The 21,125-nt window shown below is 37.7% G+C and overlaps 1 protein-coding gene across 50 annotated transcripts in view; it reads right to left on the reverse strand.

Annotated features, from left to right (window-relative positions):
• The window catches only part of LOC127010712 (uncharacterized), a 93,139-nt gene that overhangs the window by 59,869 nt on the left and 12,145 nt on the right, over nucleotides 1-21,125 (reverse strand). For 29 of the 50 annotated variants that reach the window (XM_050885274.1, XM_050885233.1, XM_050885234.1 and 26 more), the window contains exon 3: nucleotides 2,189-2,304. The exons of the other annotated variants lie outside the window; for them this stretch is intronic. In XM_050885274.1, coding sequence (XP_050741231.1) covers nucleotides 2,189-2,304 — 116 coding nt within the window. The remainder of the gene's footprint in view (nucleotides 1-2,188; nucleotides 2,305-21,125) is intronic. 50 annotated transcript variants of the gene reach the window in all.

The following is a 21,125-nucleotide window of genomic DNA, read 5'->3' on the forward strand; positions in this document are numbered from 1 at the left end:
AAATTGTATTTTTTCCCCTGTGATCACCGAAGGCTCTCTCTTAAGAGATTTACCAACAACAACGCCTACTTGTTCTCCCGGTCCAGATGGACTTACTGGATGTGTGCTTAAGTTTTGTGCGTTAACCATTTGCAAACCGATTCTTAAACTTTTTAAAAAAAGGATAAAAAAGGTGTGAAGGCGGATGCCCAAAATTATAGAGGTATTTCTAGATTGTCGGCAATTCCTAAAGCATTTGAACGCATTATCCCTTCTCATTTGCAACATTTATGTTACACGCTTATATCAACGTGTCAGCATGGTTTTGTTAAGCGAAGATCGACCACCACCAATCTTTTTGAATTGACATCTATTAAATGGCTTAAAAAAATGCAGACTGACATTGTATATACAGATTTTAGTAAGATCTTTGACTCCGTTAACCACTCTCTTCTTTTATTTAAATTAAATCAGCTTTGGTTTCCTGGTAATCTATTATCTTGGCTTTCATGTTACTTGAATGGTAGGACTTAGAGGGTTATATTCAAGAATGCTGTTTCAAAATTGATCTAGGTGACATCTGGAGTGCCTCAGGGTAGTCATTTTGGCCCTTTGCTGTTTACTTTGTTTATTAACGATCTTCTCTCAATCATAACACATTCTCGTGTACTAATGTATGCTGATGATGTTAAGCTTTGTTTATCATATAATGATATAGCGTCGGGATTTAACTTACAGTCAGATATTGATTGTTTTTATGGATGGTGTGAGTACAACCTTTTAAATTTGAACTGCCTTAAATGCAACGTAATGGCTTTTTATAGGGGTACTCCTACGTTTATCAGTTACTTTCTTAAAAGTACGCCGCTTGACCGTATATATTCTTTTAACGATTTAGGTGTTCTTCTGGACCCTAAACTTAAATTTGACTGCCACATTATGTCCACCGTTAACAAAGCCATGAGTGTTCTTGGGTTTATCAAAAGAATTTGATCCCCCTTATACGACCAAATTATTTTTTACCTCCCTTGTCCGTCCTATTTTGGAATATTGTTCGTCGGTTTGGTGTCCACAATATCAAGTGCACATCGACCGTATTGACCGTAATGTTATGTTGAACTGGGTTGAAAAAGTACCTTCCTACCAGTGTAGATTAAAATTGCTTTATTTACCTACGCTTGTAAATCGTACAACAATGCTTGGTACTATTTTTATACAAAATCTTAAATGAAAAGGGTTGGCTTTATCGAGTGGTTTTATTACTAGGTTTTATTACTATAATGAGGTTGAATATAATATTACATTTCCAATTGTAACATAAAGCGCTCTGCACACGTTCTGCTATTGAGTACGACTCTGTCTCGACTATTCTATAGTTACAATGTCTGTTCTACCAAAAAGGACTTATCAACACTATTCTAGGGCAGATGATTATATTCTAAATTAGGCGCTGTTCACATATAAGAGGTGACATTGATTCTGCAGATATGTTTTGCATTTAAACTTCTATTCCGGTATTTAAAACTAATATTTTAACTCATTTGCTTCATTCTTACTTTGCCTTTCATTTTCATTTGTGTCCCGTCTCTGTTTTATGTATCTTCCTGGCGAACTCGCATTTTTTGCCGAAATTGATAAAAGGGCCCCGCGCGTAACAAGCACGAGCTTGGTGTCGTTGGGCCACTTGTTTGTACTGTTCGAAGTGCATCAACTTCCATATATATTAATAAAGATAATGTTTTGAAAATGATTTTTTCGAACAATTTAGATAGGTTACAAATTTTACAATTGGCCTATATTTAAATATATCAAATTTACTTCCTCCCTTTGGACCTGCATGACTCTTAAAATTGTTCATCTACCAGGGGATCTACATTGAGACAAAAGGAAAGAGAACATAATTTGCAGGGTAGGTAATGGCTGGCAACACAATTCTTAAGGAAGAATAAAAAACTACATCAAAGTCTAGCCTTGGAGAATCATCAAAATAACTAATTGCTTCAGAAGTGTCACCATATGTTATGTCCAGCCTTTCAATGTTATAAATTTCTGGAATTGAATTTAAAGTTTCCTGGTCATACCAAACAACGGAAGGTTTCATGTTCGAAAAAAAACAGTCAACAACCTCAAAGTATGACAATGTTGAAGGTATGATCAACTTCACAAAAGTATTGGTTATATAGAAATTTATTAAAAAACTCAAACTCACGTTTGTGCTGCCAATATATTTCACCATCTGCTGGGTTATGTGTCTTGGAATATTTTTTGTAGTAGTTGTTCGTAAGGTTTTTGTATTTTTGCAGTCCTTTAGTATACCAAGGAAGCCTAGTATTTGAAATCGTTGAAAGGAAAAGTTTTATAATTAGTTTCAATGCAAGAATTCGTACGCGTATGGTTACTCATGGAACAGCCTATCCGGTTTTACGGAAGCAGGTGGTATACCGGCAGGCGACTCCCAGATAAGCCAAAAAGTGACCCAGGGACTCAATCGAACTCATGAACGCGCGAAAAGGGCATAAAGCACCCTCAGCAAGATAGTAGAATTTTCCGTAGTATATGTTGTCTACAGGAAAAACTATAAGCTGAATAATAAAGCTTTCGGATATAATGCCAAGCTTGACTCAAACCGAATTCGTTGAGTTATACTTCAACGCAAGGGCAAAGCGCTTAATAAGCTCAGCGATGCAGCCGGAAAAAGTGTAGGAGTATTTCATGCCAAAGACCTGTATGTCGCGTAATCCGACGACACAAACAAAATGATAAGCCCAGAACTGCAGGATTGCACAAAAGAGTAGGATGATGAGTAGAACACGTCATCAACGAAGCCTGCCGCTGCTATGAAAACCCCAACCAGTGACCGAAATGTTACCAGATACGATGCACCCTCAGACAACCCTCCAGAAAGCTGAGTAGCCCCCGGTCATAAGAAAACTGTGGTGAAGGCACCTAATAACTATCTCCGAATGTTTTTTAGCTTTCCTTCTATTTTTCTTTCTCCGTTTACAGGTATAATATGTTGGCTGGAAAGCTTTTATTTTTCAGCAACCAATGCAATAGTATCTTATCGTATAATAATACACGTATAATAATACACTGCCATGATACACAGATTATATAATAAACCCGACTACCTCATCTAAGGCTGGGTAGGAGGAGTTTTTCCTAACTACTTATAGTTCGACAGCTTGGTTCCTTAAATAGGGCAAATTGTATTTTTCCCCCTGTGATCACCGAAGGCTCTCTCTTAAGAGATTTACCAACAACAACGCCTACTTGTTCTCCCGGTCCAGATGGACTTACTGGATGTGTGCTTAAGTTTTGTGCGTTAACCATTTGCAAACCGATTCTTAAACTTTTAAAAAAAGGATAAAAAAGGTGTGAAGGCGGATGCCCAAAATTATAGAGGTATTTCTAGATTGTCGGCAATTCCTAAAGCATTTGAACGCATTATCCCTTCTCATTTGCAACATTTATGTTACACGCTTATATCAACGTGTCAGCATGGTTTTGTTAAGCGAAGATCGACCACCACCAATCTTTTTGAATTGACATCTAATAAATGGCTTAAAAAAAAATGCAGAGTGACATTGTATATACAGATTTTAGTAAGACCTTTGACTCCGTTAACCACTCTCTTCTTTTATTTAAATTAGTTCAGCTTGGGTTTCCTCGTAATCTATTATCTTGGATTTCATGTTACTTGAATGGTATGACGTAGAGGGTTATATTCAAGAATGCTGTTTCAAAATTGATCTAGGTGACATCTGGAGTGCCTCAGGGTAGTCATTTGTGCTCTTTACTGTTTACTTTGTTTATTAACGATCTTCCCTCAATCATAACATATTCTCGTGGTCTAATGTATGCTGATGATGTTAAGCTTTGTTTAACATATAATGATATAGCGTCGGGATTTAACTTACAGTCAGATATTAATTGTTTTCATGGATGGTGAGAGTACAACCTTTTAAATTTGAACTACCTTAAATGCAACGTTATGGCTTTTTATAGGGGTACTACTACGATTATCAGTTACTTTCTTAAAAGTACGCCACTTGACCGTATATATTCTGTTAACGATTTAGGTGTTCTTCTGGACCCTAAACTTAAATTTGACTGCCACATTATGTCCACCGTTAACAAAGCCATGAGTGTTCTCGGGTTTATAAAGCGTTGGTCAAAAGAATTTGATCACAATTATACGACAAAATTATTTCTTACTTCCCTTGTCCGTCTTATTTTGGAATATTGTTGCTATTGAGTCGGTACAAAAAAAATGTTAGTTTGAACTGGGATCAAAACGTACCTTCCTACCAGTGTAGAATAAAATTGCTTAATTTACCTACACTTGTAAATCGTAGAACAATGCTTGGTACTATTTTTATACAAAAACTTAAATGAAAAGGGTTGGCTTTATCGAGCGGTATAGGTTTTATTAAGGATAATGAGGTTGAATATAATATTATATTTCCAATGGTAACATAAAGCGTACTGTACACGTTCTGCTATTGAGTACGACTCTATCTCGACTATTCTATAGTTAAAATATCCATATATCCATATATATTAATAAAGATAATATTTTGAAAATGATTTTTTTAAACAATTTAGCTAGGTTACTAATTTTACAATTATTGCGGACCTTTAGTATACCAAAGAAGCCTATAAAAACCCCGTATTTGTAATAGTTGAAAGGAAAAGTTTTATAATTAGTTTCAATGCAAGAATTCGTACGCGTATGGTTACTCATGGAACAGCTTATCCGGTTTTATGGAAGCTAGGTGGTATACCGGCAGGAGACACTCAGATAAGCCAAAAAGTGACCCAGGGACTCAACCGAACTCATGAACGCCCGGAAAGGGCACATAGCACCCGCAGCAAGGAAGTAGAATTTTCCCTAGGATATTTTGTCTACAGGAAAAACTATAAGCAGAATAAAAAAGCTGTCGGATATAATGCCAAGCATGGCTCAAACCGAATTCGTTGAGTTGTACTTCAACGCAAGGGCAAAGTGCTTAATGAGCTCAGAGATGCAGCCGGAAAAAGTGTAGGAGTATTTCATGCCAAAGACCTGTATGTCGCGTAATCCGACGACACATAAAAAATGATAAGCCCAGAACTGCAGGATTGCACAAAAGAGTAGGAACTCCCGATCACATGATGAGTAGAACCAGTGACCGAAATGTTACCAGATACGATGCACCCTCAGACAACCCTCCAGAACGCTATGCCGGCTCCTCAAGCTACAGGTGTGGTGTGAGAACGAAGCGTCTTATCTGGCACTCCTGATCGAGTGGATGAACGGCTTGAGGCGGAGCTTATAGCTTGAGGAGGAGGGTATCAAGCAATACTGGATACAAATATGCCAGGCCATCACCCAAGACCAAGCCAACACGCAAACAACAGAAATCCGGCGAAGGACCCGGATACACTGTTAATATTAAGAAAACTAGAAAAATGAACAAAAACCAAACAAAAAAACCCATACTTGTAAAATAAAAAAAAAACAATCCAGCTGAGTAGCCCCCGGTCATAAGAAAACTGTGGTGAAGGCACCTAACTATCTCCGAATGTTTTTTAGCTTTCCTCCTATTTTTCTTTCTCCGTTTACGGGTATAAATGTATACATGTAAGTTTCCGTGTGAGGCTGGAAAGCTTTTATTTTTCAGCAACCAATGCAATAGTATCTTATGTAATAATACACTGCTATGATACACAGATTATATAATAAGCCCGACTAACTCATCTAAGGCTGGGTAGGAGGCGTGGGTCGAAGCCACACGTCAATGGGCGCCTGAGAAAAAGAAAACAGAAAAAGAAGAGATTCCTTTTGCGAAGTCATTACATGCGTTCCGCATCGATCACTTCAAGCCTGTTACGTACGCCCTCCATGTAAAGAAGATTAACATGTAGAAACAAACAATAAATCTTGAGACGGAGGGAGGGGTGCATGTGACTAGCCAAACTCAGGCTAGTAAAAGCAGAAGAAATTGCAAATCGGCATATTATCCCTAGGTGGGAACACCTAGGTAAGAAGTATCACCCACCCCACCAATGTCATTAACACCGTGAACATCGTTGACCACAAGGATGATGTTCAGGATGTGAACAAGACCATGAAGCTCGTAGTTGGACTACTCCTGATTATAGTGATCCTTTAGGTGTACAGACGTTCCACTCAGAAACGCCGCGACCAGTTTCACGCCCTGGAAAAAGTAGTGACCCACATCAGAGCCTAAGAAAGAAAAGGCAGTCGAGGCAAAAGTGCTTAAAAAAAAGACAATCAACCAATAAAAGGGAAATAGGTGGCAAATAATTACAAACAAAATTGAATCGCTATTAACAATAGCAATAAAACAGCAAGTGCATGCAGTTTTCAATGCAAGTGAAGTAGAACCGATAACTCATACAAAAAATTGGAGCTGCACTGACAAGCTCAAGCATTGATACTGACGTGTGCCGCTGAAAAACTCCCGTACGATGCATACATACATACATGTCTATACAGCTATAGTGCTATTTTTTTGTGTAACGTAATTCTCGTGTTATGTTTTTGTGATGCCGCCATCAAATAGGATCCGGAGCGTTGAGATATCATCGGACAGGATTGAAAAGAGGGGTAAGTGTGTCGGAACGAAGTTTTTACTTTTATGAATAAATCTATATGTATATGTATATATCCGTGCAATATGATTACAGCTCAAGTATTAGAAAGAACCTTAGATAATGATCCACATTTAAACGTAAGAGTTCAATATTTACTATCTAAAACATCCCTACCCATAGCTGTAGATGATTTAGAGGAGTTATATATTGAGACCTTCCGTCTAGAATTTTCACCACTCATTCAATGTAATAGAACTCAAAAGGCGACCATAATATCAACAGTTCCTACAGTCACTGTTTTCTCTCGTCTAGGCAAGAACATATTTTCCTAGTTAAGACAAAGAATTAATCTTACCCAAAATAACTATTTTTATATAGCCCTTAGTTCTTTAATCCTATTTCTACGTTTTCTTTTTTTACTTTTATTCATATATAATATTTAAATTTAATATTTCATCGGCGAGTATCAGCCTCGTAGTTGTATGTACAATTGCAAGAGCCCTCTGAGCGACAATTATATTACTTACGACGGACAACCTTTACAATAGGGGATAGTGTTGCGCGGCCCGCGACTATCCATTGGCACACGAACGTGTGAAGGGGAGGGAATATAGCCGAATCACAGCCCGATCACGACCATAAGCTAAGCTTATGGGGCAGTGTGGACTGACGATTGACAAACTTTACGCACTAATATTATTTTTCCGGGCACTTTAAATATTTATTCTCGTTATGTTGGAGAGGAGAGGACTTAGCAAGATCCCACGACCCGAATACGACGTAGCTTATGCCGGCAAAAATGGTGCCTGAACATCGGACGCTTCTCCCTCGGCCCAAGTACTTTTGGTATTTAGAAAAATCTTGCTTGAAAGGCGTAAATAGTACTTCAAAATATTTTACCATTATCTAAAATTTCCGCGACCGTCAATGGAGTTTCGATACGCACAAAAGACGCTTAATGCTCAGGCAGTTTTCAGAACTGGTAAATATGTTTTTTTTTATTTTTTTGTTGTATTTATTTATTATTGCCGATGGATAAATCCTTATCCCGCTACAACTAATGAACTTTAATCTATTATCGGAAATGTATTAAAAATATTCCTTAAGACATGGAATTTAATATTCTCAGAGCCCTTGTTAATGGCTCATTGCGTGCATAGTTTGTCCTAACAGCACGGTCGATGAAGGGAACTAAGATACGGATATTCCTCTATTAAAATTAAAGTATCCCATAAGGCAAGGGCAATCAATATTTTCTACAAGCAAATCATTCAGATAGATAAGGCCAGCAATTGTACGGCGATCCTTCAAGGAAAAAGAATTAGGCAGGGAACACTGACCAGCTTAGGGTGGCGCAGTTTCGTTAAAATGCAAGGATTGCAATGCAAACTTCAAAAACTTTTTTTGCAACCTCTCAATCCCATTGATCTGAACACTTCGCGAGGAAAACAAAGAATGCATATTCAACCCTAGAACGGACAAAATCAGAGTAAGCGACAGTCTAGATAACGGATCATTGAATAAGAGCGTGTTTCGCTTAACATGGCCTACCATTGTATATGCTTTTGGTAATGAGAAATTCAAGTGTTCGTTATAACAAAAGTTTTCATTAAATAATATCCACAGATAAAATATTTCATTCAAAACAGAGAGAGGGTGGTTATTGATATGATAAGAGGTTGGAATGGTTATAGTACGTTTTGCATAGCAAACCAACGAATTCTCTTGGAAACCCACATACAGATACTCTCTAGGTCAGATTGAAGAAATATCGAACCATTTATGATACTGACAGTCCTATAAATCTTCAGATCATCCACATAAAGAAGAAAGTTAGAAAAATCGATACAGGCAGAATTGTCATTTATTAAAATATTAAAAAGTAGAGGGCCAAGTGAGTTACCCTGAGATAGTACAGATGTCGCCTATTATGTATGGGATAAGGCACCATCTACTTCAACTTGATAACGTCGATTATCCAAATACGGTGCTATCCAGTCAAGAAATGAGAAGTAAAAGCCAAGTTTGGAAAGTAAAGCATTAAGAGCAGAGCGACGAACATTGTCAAACTCTTTGTCAAAATCTGTGTAAGTTATGATCCTCAAATGCATGTACACAGTGATTGAAAGAAAACAGCCAAGATGCTCGTCGAAGATCGACCAAGCATAAAGGTTCGATATAAGACCCTATTTATCTATCTTATATTTCCTGGTCTCCTCCTACAGACTCAATTGTCGCTATGCCTTCATCCGCCCATGATTTTGTAGATGGCCTTTTAGAATTATCGTTAAGTTTTATAAACAATTCCTTAAGTAAAAAATTAGATCTTGTGTCTACTTGTTCTCCCGGTCCAGATGGACTTCGTGGATGTGTGCTTAAGTTTTGTGCGTTAACCATTTGCAAACCGATTCTTAAACTTTTTAATAAAAAGGATATAAAAGGTGCGAAGGCGGATGCCCAAAATTATAGATTGTCGGCAATTCCTAAAGCATTTGAACGCATTATCCCTTCTCATTTGCAACATTTATGTTACACGCTTATATCAACGTGTCAGCATGGTTTTGTTAAGCGAAGATCGACCACCACCAATCTTTTTGAATTGACATCTATTAAATGGCTTAAAAAAAATGCAGACTGACATTGTATATACAGATTTTAGTAAGATCTTTGACTCCGTTAACCACTCTCTTCTTTTATTTAAATTAGATCAGCTTTGGTTTCCTGGTAATCTATAATCTTGGATTTCATGTTACTTGAATGGTAGGACTTAGAGAGCTATATTCAAGAATGCTGTTTCAAAATTGATCTAGGTGACATCTGGAGTGCCTCAGGGTAGTCATTTTGGCCCTTTGCTGTTTACTTTGTTTATTAACGATCTTCCCTCAATCATAACACATTCTCGTGTACTAATGTATGCTGATGATGTTAAGCTTTGTTTATCATATAATGATATAGCATCGGGATTTAACTTACAGTCAGATATTAATTGTTTTCATGGATGGTGAGAGTACAACCTTTTAAATTTGAACTACCTTAAATGCAACGTTATGGCTTTTTATAGGGGTACTACTACGATTATCAGTTACTTTCTTAAAAGTACGCCACTTGACCGTATATATTCTGTTAACGATTTAGGTGTTCTTCTGGACCCTAAACTTAAATTTGACTGCCACATTATGTCCACCGTTAACAAAGCCATGAGTGTTCTCGGGTTTATAAAGCGTTGGTCAAAAGAATTTGATCACAATTATACGACAAAATTATTTCTTACTTCCCTTGTCCGTCTTATTTTGGAATATTGTTGCTATTGAGTCGGTACAAAAAAAATGTTAGTTTGAACTGGGATCAAAACGTACCTTCCTACCAGTGTAGAATAAAATTGCTTAATTTACCTACACTTGTAAATCGTAGAACAATGCTTGGTACTATTTTTATACAAAAACTTAAATGAAAAGGGTTGGCTTTATCGAGCGGTATAGGTTTTATTAAGGATAATGAGGTTGAATATAATATTATATTTCCAATGGTAACATAAAGCGTACTGTACACGTTCTGCTATTGAGTACGACTCTATCTCGACTATTCTATAGTTAAAATATCCATATATCCATATATATTAATAAAGATAATATATTGAAAATGATTTTTTTAAACAATTTAGCTAGGTTACTAATTTTACAATTATTGCGGACCTTTAGTATACCAAAGAAGCCTATAGAAACCCCGTATTTGTAATAGTTGAAAGGAAAAGTTTTATAATTAGTTTCAATGCAAGAATTCGTACGCGTATGGTTACTCATGGAACAGTTCCGGTTTTACGGAAGCTAGGTGGTATACCGGCAGGAGACACTCAGATAAGCCAAAAAGTGACCCAGGGACTCAACCGAACTCACGAACGCCCGGAAAGGGCATATAGCACCCGCAGCAAGGAAGTAGAATTTTCCCTAGGATATGTTGTCTACAGGAAAAACTATAAGCAGAATAATAAAGCTGTCGGATATAATGCCAAGCTTGGCTCAAACCGAATTCGTTGAGTTGTACTTCAACGCAAGGGCAAAGTGCTTAATGAGCTCAGCGATGCAGCCGGAAAAAGTGTAGGAGTATTTCATGCCAAAGACCTGTATGTCGCGTAATCCGACGACACATACAAAATGATAAGCCCAGAACTGCAGGATTGCACAAAAGAGTAGGAACTCCCGATCACATGATGAGTAGAACACGTCATCAACGAAGCCTGCCGCTGCTATGCAAACCCCAACCAGTGACCGAAATGTTACCAGATACAATGCACCCTCAGACAACCCTCCAGAACGCTATTTGCGCCGCATGCCGGCTCCTCAAGCTACAGGTGTGGTGTGAGAACGAAGCGTCTTATCTGGCACTCCTGATCGAGTGGATGAACGGCTTGAGGCGGAGCTTATAGCTTGAGGAGGAGGGTATCAAGCAATGCTGGATACAAATATGCCAGGCCATCACCCAAGACCAAGCCAACACGCAAACAACAGAAATCCGGCGAATGACCCGGATACACTGTTAATATTAAGAAAACTAGAAAAATAAACAAAAATCAAACAAAAAAACCCATACTTGTAAAATTAAAAAAACAATCCAGCTGAGTAGCCCCCGGTCATAAGAAAACTGTGGTGAAGGCACCTAACTATCTCCGAATGTTTTTTAGCTTTCCTCCTATTTTTCTTTCTCCGTTTACGGGTGTAAATGTATACATGTAAGTTTCCGTGTGAGGCTGGAAAGCTTTTATTTTTCAGCAACCAATGCAATAGTATCTTATGTAATAATACACTGCTATGATACACAGATTATATAATAAGCCCGACTAACTCATCTAAGGCTGGGTAGGAGGCGTGGGTCGAAGCCACACGTCAATGGGCGCCTGAGAAAAAGAAAACAGAAAAAGAAGAGATTCCTTTTGCGAAGTCATTGCATGCGTTCCGCATCGATCACTTCAAGCCTGTTACGTACGCCCTCCATGTAAAGAAGATTAACATGTAGAAACAAACAATAAATCTTGAGACGGAGGGAGGGGTGCATGTGACTAGCCAGATTCAGGCTAGTAAAAGCAGAAGAAATTGCAAATCGGCATATTATCCCAAGGTGGGAACACCTAGGTAAGAAGTATCACCCACCCCACCAATGTCATTAACACCGTGAAGATCGTTGACCACAAGGATGATGTTCAGGATGTGAACAAGACCATGAAGCTCGTAGTTGGACTACTCCTGATTATAGTTTCACGCCCTGGAAAAAGTAGTGACCTACATCAGAGCCTAAGAAAGAAAAAGCAGTCGAGGCAAAAGTGCTTAAAAAAAAGACAATCAACCAATAAAAGGGAAATAGGTGGCAAATAATTACAAACAAAATTGAATCGCTATTAACAATAGCAATAAAACAGCAAGTGCATGCATTTTTCAATGCAAGTGAAGTAGAACCGATAACTCATACAAAAAATTGGAGCTGCACTGACAAGCTCAAGCATTGATACTGACGTGTGCCGCTGAAAAACTCCCGTACGATGCATACATACATACATGTCTATACAGCTATAGTGCTATTTTTTTGTGTAACGTAATTCTCGTGTTATGTTTTTGTTAACCGCCATCAAATAGGATCCGGAGCGTTGAGATATCATCGGACAGGATTGAAAAGAGGGGTTAGTGTGTCGGAACGAAGTTTTTACTTTTATGAATAAATCTATATGTATATGTATATATCCGTGCAATATGATTACAGCTCAAGTATTAGAAAGAACCTTAGATAATGATCCACAGTTTAACGTAAGAGTTCAATATTTACTATCTAAAACATCCCTACCCATAGCTGTAGATGATTTAGAGAAGTTATATATTGAGACCTTCCGTCTAGAATTTTCACCACTCATTCAATGTAATAGAACTCAAAAGGCGACCATAATATCAACAGTTCCTACAGTCACTGTTTTCTCTCGTCTAGGCAAGAACATATTTTCCTAGTTAAGACAAAGAATTAATCTTACCCAAAATAACTATTTTTATATAGCCCTTAGTTCTTTAATCCTATTTATACGTTTTCTTTTTTTACTTTTATTCATATATAATATTTAAATTTAATATTTCATCGGCGAGTATCAGCCTCGTAGTTGTATGTACAATTGCAAGAGCCCTCTGAGCGACAATTATATTACTTACGACGGACAACCTTTACAATAGGGGATAGTGTTGCGCGGCCCGCGACTATCCATTGGCACACGAACGTGTGAAGGGGAGGGAATATGGCCGAATCACAGCCCGATCACGTTGCGATCAAGCGACAGCTAAGCTTATGGGGCAGTGTGGACTGACGATTGACAAACTTTACGCACTAATATTATTTTTCCGGGCACTTTAAATATTTATTCTCGTTATGTTGGAGAGGAGAGGACTTAGCAAGATCCCACGACCCGAATACGACGTAGCTTATGCCGGCAAAAATGGTGCCTGAACATCGGACGCTTCTCCCTCGGCCCAAGTACTTTTGGTATTTAGAAAAATCTTGCTTGAAAGGCGTAAATAGTACTTCAAAATATTTTACCATTATCTAAAATTTCCGCGACCGTCAATGGAGTTTCGATACGCACAAAAGACGCTTAATGCTCAGGCAGTTTTCAGAACTGGTAAATATGTTTTTTTTATTTTTTTGTTGTATTTATTTATTATTGCCGATGGATAAATCCTTATCCCGCTACAACTAATGAACTTTAATCTATTATCGGAAATGTATTAAAAATATTCCTTAAGGCATGGAATTTAATATTCTCAGAGCCCTTGTTAATGGCTCATTGCATGCATAGTTTGTCCTAACAGCACGGTCGATGAAGAGAACTAAGATACGGATATTCCTCTATTAAAATTAAAGTATCCCATAAGGCAAGGACAATCAATATTTCCTACAAGCAGATCATTCAGATAGATAAGGCCAGCAATTGTACGGCGATCCTTCAAGGAAAAAGAATTAGGCAGGGAACACTGACCAGCTTCGGGTGGCGCAGTTTCGTTAAAAAGCAAGGATTGCAATGCAAACTTCAAAAACTTTTTTCGCAACCTCTCAAACCCATTGATCTGAACACTTCGCGAGGAAAACATAGAATGCATATTCAACCCTAGAACGGACAAAATCAGAGTAAGCGACAGTCTAGATAACGGATCATTGAATAAGAACGTGTTTCGCTTAACATGGCCTACCATTGTATATGCTTTTGGTAATGAGAAATTCAAGTGTTCGTTAAAACAAAAGTTTTCATTAAATAATATCCACAGATCAAATATTTCATTCAAAACAGAGAGAGGGTGGTTATTGATGTGATAAGAGGTTGGAATGGTTATAGTACGTTTTGCATAGCAAACGAACGAATTTTCTTGGAAACCCACATACAGATACTCTCTAGGTCAGATTGAAGAAATATCGAACCATTTATGATACTGACAGTCCTATAAATCTTCAGATCATCCACATAAAGAAGAAAGTTAGAAAAATCGAAACAGGCACAATTGTCATTTATTAAAATATTAAAAAGTAGAGGGCCAAGTGAGTTACCCTGAGATAGTACAGATGTCGCCTATTATGGATGGGATAAGGCACCATCTACTTCAACTTGATAATGTCGATTATCCAAATACGGTGCTATCCAGTCAAGAAATGAGGAGTAAAAGCCAAGTTTGGAAAGTAAAGGGCAGAGCGACGAACATTGTCAAACTCTTTGTCAAAATCTGTGTAAGTTATGATCCTCAAATGCATGTACACAGTGATTGAAAGAAAACAGCCAAGTTGCTCGTCGAAGATTGACCAAGCATAAAGGTTCGATATAAGACCCTATCTATCTATCTTATATTTCTTGGTCTCCTCCTACAGACTCAATTGTCGCTATGCCTTCATCTGCCCATGTTTTGTAGATGGCCTTTTAGAATTATCGTTAAGTTTTATAAACAATTCCTTAAGTAAAAAATTAGATCTTGTGTCTACTTGTTCTCCCGGTCCAGATGGACTTCGTGGATGTGTGCTTAAGTTTTGTGCATTAACCATTTGCAAACCGATTCTTAAACTTTTTAATAAAAAGGATATAAAAAGGTGCGAAGGCGGATGCCCAAAATTATAGAGGTATTTCTAAATTGTCGGCAATTCCTAAAGCATTTGAACGCATTATCCCTTCTCATTTGCAACATTTATGTTCCTCGTTTATATCAACGTGTCAGCATGGTTTTGTTAAGCGAAGATCGACCACCACCAATCTTCTTGAATTGACATCTAATAAATGGCTTAAAAAAAATGCAGACTGACATTGTATATACAGTTTTTAGTAAGCCCTTTGACTCCGTTAACCACTCTCTTCTTTTATTTAAATAAGTTCAGCTTGGGTTTCCTCGTAATCTATTATCTTGGATTTCATGTTACTTGAATGGTATGACGTAGAGGGTTATATTCAAGAATGCTGTTTCAAAATTGATCTAGGTGACATCTGGAGTGCCTCAGGGTAGTCATTTGTGCTCTTTGCTGTTTACTTTGTTTATTAACGATCTTCCCTCAATCATAACATATTCTCGTGGTCTAATGTATGCTGATGATGTTAAGCTTTGTTTAACATATAATGATATAGCGTCGGGATTTAACTTACAGTCAGATATTAATTGTTTTCATGGATGGTGAGAGTACAACCTTTTAAATTTGAACTACCTTAAATGCAACGTTATGGCTTTTTATAGGGGTACTCCTACGTTTATCAGTTACTTTCTTAAAAGTACGCCACTTGACCGTATATATTCTGTTAACGATTTAGGTGTTCTTCTGGACCCTAAACTTAAATTTGACTGCCACATTATGTCCACCGTTAACAAAGCCATTAGTGTTCTCGGGTTTATAAAGCGTTTTTCAAAAGAATTTGATCACCCTTATACGACCAAATTATTTTTTACTTCCCTTGTCCGTCCTATTTTGGAATATTGTTCGTCGGTTTGGAGTCCACAATATCAAGTGCACGTCGACCGTATTGAGTCGATTCAAAAAAAATGTTAGTTTGAACTGGGATCAAAACGTACCTTCCTACCAGTGTAGATTAAAATTGCTTAATTTACCTACACTTGTAAATCGTAGAACAACGCTTGGTATACAAGGCTTTTTATACAACATCTTAAATGAAAAGGGTTGGCTTTATCGAGCGGTATAGGTTTTATTAAGTATAATGAGGTTGAATATAATATTATATTTCCAATGGTAACATAAAGCGTACTGTACACGTTCTGCTCTTGAGTACGACTCTATCTCGACTATTCTATAGTTAAAATATCCATATATCCATATATATTAATAAAGATAATATATTGAAAATGATTTTTTTAAACAATTTAGCTAGGTTACTAATTTTACAATTATTGCAGACCTTTAGTATACCAAAGAAGCCTATAGAAACCCCGTATTTGTAATAGTTGAAAGGAAAAGTTTTATAATTAGTTTCAATGCAAGAATTCGTACGCGTATGGTTACTCATGGAACAGCCTATCCGGTTTTACGGAAGCTAGGTGGTATACCGGCAGGAGACACTCAGATAAGCCAAAAAGTGACCTAGGGACTCAACCGAACTCACGAACGCCCGGAAAGGGCATATAGCACCCGCAGCAAGGTAGTAGAATTTTCCCTAGGATATGTTGCCTACAGGAAAAACTATAAGCAGAATAATAAAGCTGTCGGATATAATGCCAAGCTTGGCTCAAACCGAATTCGTTGAGTTGTACTTCAACGCAAGGGCAAAGTGCTTAATGAGCTCAGAGATGCAGCCGGAAAAAGTGCAGGAGTATTTCATGCCAAAGACCTGTATGTCGCGTAATCCGACGACACATACAAAATGATAAGCCCAGAACTGCAGGATTGCACAAAAGAGTTGGAACTCCCGATCACATGATGAGTAGAACACGTCATCAACGAAGCCTGCCGCTGCTATGCAAACCCCAACCAGTCACCGAAATGTTACCAGATACGATGCACCCTCAGACAACCCTCCAGAACGCTATTTGCGCCGCATGCCGGCTCCTCAAGCTACAGGTGTGGTGTGAGAACGAAGCGTCTTATCTGGCACTCCTGATCGAGTGGATGAACGGCTTGAGGCGGAGCTTATAGCTTGAGGAGGAGGGTATCAAGCAATGCTGGATACAAATATGCCAGGCCATCACCCAAGACCAAGCCAACATGCAAACAACAGAAATCCGGCGAAGGACCCGGATACACTGTTAATATTAAGAAAACTAGAAAAATAAACAAAAACCAAACAAAAAACCCATACTTGTAAAATTAAAAAAAAAATCCAGCTGAGTAGCCCCCGGTCATAAGAAAACTGTGGTGAAGGCATCTAACTATCTCCGAATGTTTTTTAGCTTTCCTCCTATTTTTCTTTCTCCGTTTACAGGTATAAATATGTATACATGTAAGTTTCCGTGTGAGGCTGGAAAGACTTTATTTTTCAGCAACCAATGCAATAGTATCTTATGTAATAAAACAATAAAAACCAACAACAACGCCTACTTGTTCTCTCGGTCCAGATGGACTTACTGGATGTGTGCTTAAGTTTTGTGCGTTAGCCATTTGCAAACCGATTCTTAAACTTTTTAATAAAAAGGATAAAAAAGGTGTGAAGGCGGATGCCCAAATTATGGAGGTATTTCTAAATTGTCAGCAATTCCTAAAGCATTTGAACGCATTATCCCTTCTCATTTGCAACATTTATGTTCCTCGCTTCTATCAACGTGTCAGCATGGTTTTGTTAAGCGAAGATCGACCACCACCAATTTTCTTGAATTGACATCTAATAAATGGCTTAAAAAAAAATGCAGACTGACATTGTATATACAGATTTTAGTAAGACCTTTGACTCCGTTAACCACTCTCTTCTTTTATTTAAATTAGATCAGCTTGGGTTTCCTCGTAATCTATTATCTTTGATTTCATGTTACTTGAATGGTATGACGTAGATGGTTATATTCAAGAATGCTGTTTCAAAATTGATCTAGGTGACATCTGGAGTGCCTCAGGGTAGTCATTTGTGCTCTTTGCTGTTTACTTTGTTTATTAACGATCTTCCCTCAATCATAACATATTCTCGTGGTCTAATGTATGCTGATGATGTTAAGCTTTGTATAACATATAATGATATAGCGTCGGGATTTAACTTACAGTCAGATATTAATTGTTTTCATGGATGGTGAGAGTACAACCTTTTAAATTTGAACTACCGTAAATGCAACGTTATGGCTTTTTATAGGGGTACTCCTACGTTTATCAGTTACTTTCTTAAAAGTAGGCCACTTGACCGTATATATTCTGTTAACGATTTAGGTGTTCTTCTGGACCCTAAACTTAAATTTGACTGCCACATTATGTCCACCGTTAACAAAGCCATTAGTGTTCTCGGGTTTATAAAGCGTTGGTCAAAAGAATTTGATCACAATTATACGACAAAATTATTTTTTACTTCCCTTGTCCGTCTTATTTTGGAATATTGTTCGTCGGTTTGGAGTCCACAATATCAAGTGCACTTCGACCGTATTGAGTCGGTACAAAAAAAATGTTAGTTTGAACTGGGATCAAAACGTACCTTCCTACCAGTGTAGATTAAAATTGCTTAATTTACCTACACTTGTAAATCGTAGAACAATGCTTTGTACTATTTTTATACAAAATCTTAAATGAAAAGGGTTGGCTTTATCGAGCGGTATAGGTTTTATTAAGGATAATGAGGTTGAATATAATATTATATTTCCAATGGTAACATAAAGCGTACTGTACACGTTCTGCTCTTGAGTACGACTCTATCTCGACTATTCTATAGTTAAAATATCCATATATCCATATATATTAATAAAGATAATATATTGAAAATGATTTTTTTAAACAATTTAGCTAGGTTACTAATTTTACAATTATTGCAGACCTTTAGTATACCAAAGAAGCCTATAGAAACCCCGTATTTGTAATAGTTGAAAGAAAAAGTTTTATAATTAGTTTCAATGCAAGAATTCGTACGCGTATGGTTACTCATGGAACAGCCTATCCGGTTTTACGGAAGCTAGGTGGTATACCGGCAGGAGACACTCAGATAAGCCAAAAAGTGACCTAGGGACTCAACCGAACTCACGAACGCCCGGAAAGGGCATATAGCACCCGCAGCAAGGTAGTAGAATTTTCCCTAGGATATGTTGTCTACAGGAAAAACTATAAGCAGAATAATAAAGCTGTCGGATATAATGCCAAGCTTGGCTCAAACCGAATTCGTTGAGTTGTACTTCAACGCAAGGGCAAAGTGCTTAATGAGCTCAGAGATGCAGCCGGAAAAAGTGTAGGAGTATTTCATGCCAAAGACCTGTATGTCGCGTAATCCGACGACACATACAAAATGATAAGCCCAGAACTGCAGGATTGCACAAAAGAGTAGGAACTCCCGATCACATGATGAGTAGAACACGTCATCAACGAAGCCTGTCGCTGCTATGCAAACCCCAACCAGTCACCGAAATGTTACCAGATACGATGCACCCTCAGACAACCCTCCAGAACGCTATTTGCGCCGCATGCCGGCTCCTCAAGCTACAGGTGTGGTGTGAGAACGAAGCGTCTTATCTGGCACTCCTGATCGAGTGGATGAACGGCTTGAGGCGGAGCTTATAGCTTGAGGAGGAGGGTATCAAGCAATGCTGGATACAAATATGCCAGGCCATCACCCAAGACCAAGCCAACACGCAAACAACAGAAATCCGGCGAAGGACCCGGATACACTGTTAGTATTAAGAAAACTAGAAAAATAAACAAAAACCAAACAAAAAACCCATACTTGTAAAATTAAAAAAACAATCCAGCTGAGTAGCCCCCGGTCATAAGAAAACTGTGGTGAAGGCACCTAACTATCTCCGAATGTTTTTTAGCTTTCCTCCTATTTTTCTTTCTCCGTTTACAGGTATAAATATGTATACATGTAAGTTTCCGTGTGAGGCTGGAAAGACTTTATTTTTCAGCAACCAATGCAATAGTATCTTATGTAATAAAACACTGCTATGATACACAGATTATATAATCAGCCCGACTACCTCATCTAAGGCTGGGTAGGAGGAGTTTTTCCTAACTACTTATAGTTCCACAGCTTGGTTCCTTAAATAGGGCAAATTGTATTTTTTCCCCTGTGATCACCGAAGGCTCTCTCTTAAGAGATTTACCAACAACAACGCCTACTTGTTCTCTCGGTCCAGATGGACTTACTGGATGTGTGCTTAAGTTTTGTGCGTTAGCCATTTGCAAACCGATTCTTAAACTTTTTAATAAAAAGGATAAAAAAGGTGTGAAGGCGGATGCCCAAATTATGGAGGTATTTCTAAATTGTCGGCAATTCCTAAAGCATTTGAACGCATTATCCCTTCTCATTTGCAACATTTATGTTCCTCGCTTCTATCAACGTGTCAGCATGGTTTTGTTAAGCGAAGATCGACCACCACCAATTTTCTTGAATTGACATCTAATAAATGGCTTAAAAAAAATGCAGACTGACATTGTATATACAGATTTTAGTAAGACCTTTGACTCCGTTAACTACTCTCTTCTTTTATTTAAATTAGATCAGCTTGGGTTTCCTCGTAATCTATTATCTTTGATTTCATGTTACTTGAATGGTATGACGTAGATGGTTATATTCAAGAATGCTGTTTCAAAATTGATCTAGGTAACATCTGGAGTGCCTCAGGGTAGTCATTTGTGCTCTTTGCTGTTTACTTTGTTTATTAACGATCTTCCCTCAATCATAACATATTCTCGTGGTCTAATGTATGCTGATGATGTTAAGCTTTGTATAACATATAATGATATAGCGTCGGGATTTAACTTACAGTCAGATATTAATTGTTTTCATGGATGGTGAGAGTACAACCTTTTAAATTTGAACTACCGTAAATGCAACGTTATGGCTTTTTATAGGGGTACTCCTACGTTTATCAGTTACTTTCTTAAAAGTAGGCCACTTGACCGTATATATTCTGTTAACGATTTAGGTGTTCTTCTGGACCCTAAACTTAAATTTGACTGCCACATTATGTCCACCGTTAACAAAGCCATTAGTGTTCTCGGGTTTATAAAGCGTTGGTCAAAAGAATTTGATCACAATTATACGACAAAATTATTTTTTACTTCCCTTGTCCGTCTTATTTTGGAATATTGTTCGTCGGTTTGGAGTCCACAATATCAAGTGCACTTCGACCGTATTGAGTCGGTACAAAAAAAATGTTAGTTTGAACTGGGATCAAAACGTACCTTCCTACCAGTGTAGATTAAAATTGCTTAATTTACCTACACTTAAAAATCGTAGAACAATGCTTTGTACTATTTTTATACAAAATCTTAAATGAAAAGGGTTGGCTTTATCGAGCGGTATAGGTTTTATTAAGGATAATGCGGTTGAATATAATATTATATTTCCAATGGTAACATAAAGCGCTCTGTACACGTTTTGCTCTTGAGTACGACTCTATCTCGACTATTCTATAGTTACA

This window comes from Drosophila biarmipes, chromosome 2L (assembly GCF_025231255.1).
Source record: "Drosophila biarmipes strain raj3 chromosome 2L, RU_DBia_V1.1, whole genome shotgun sequence".
NCBI lineage: Eukaryota > Metazoa > Arthropoda > Insecta > Diptera > Drosophilidae > Drosophila > Drosophila biarmipes.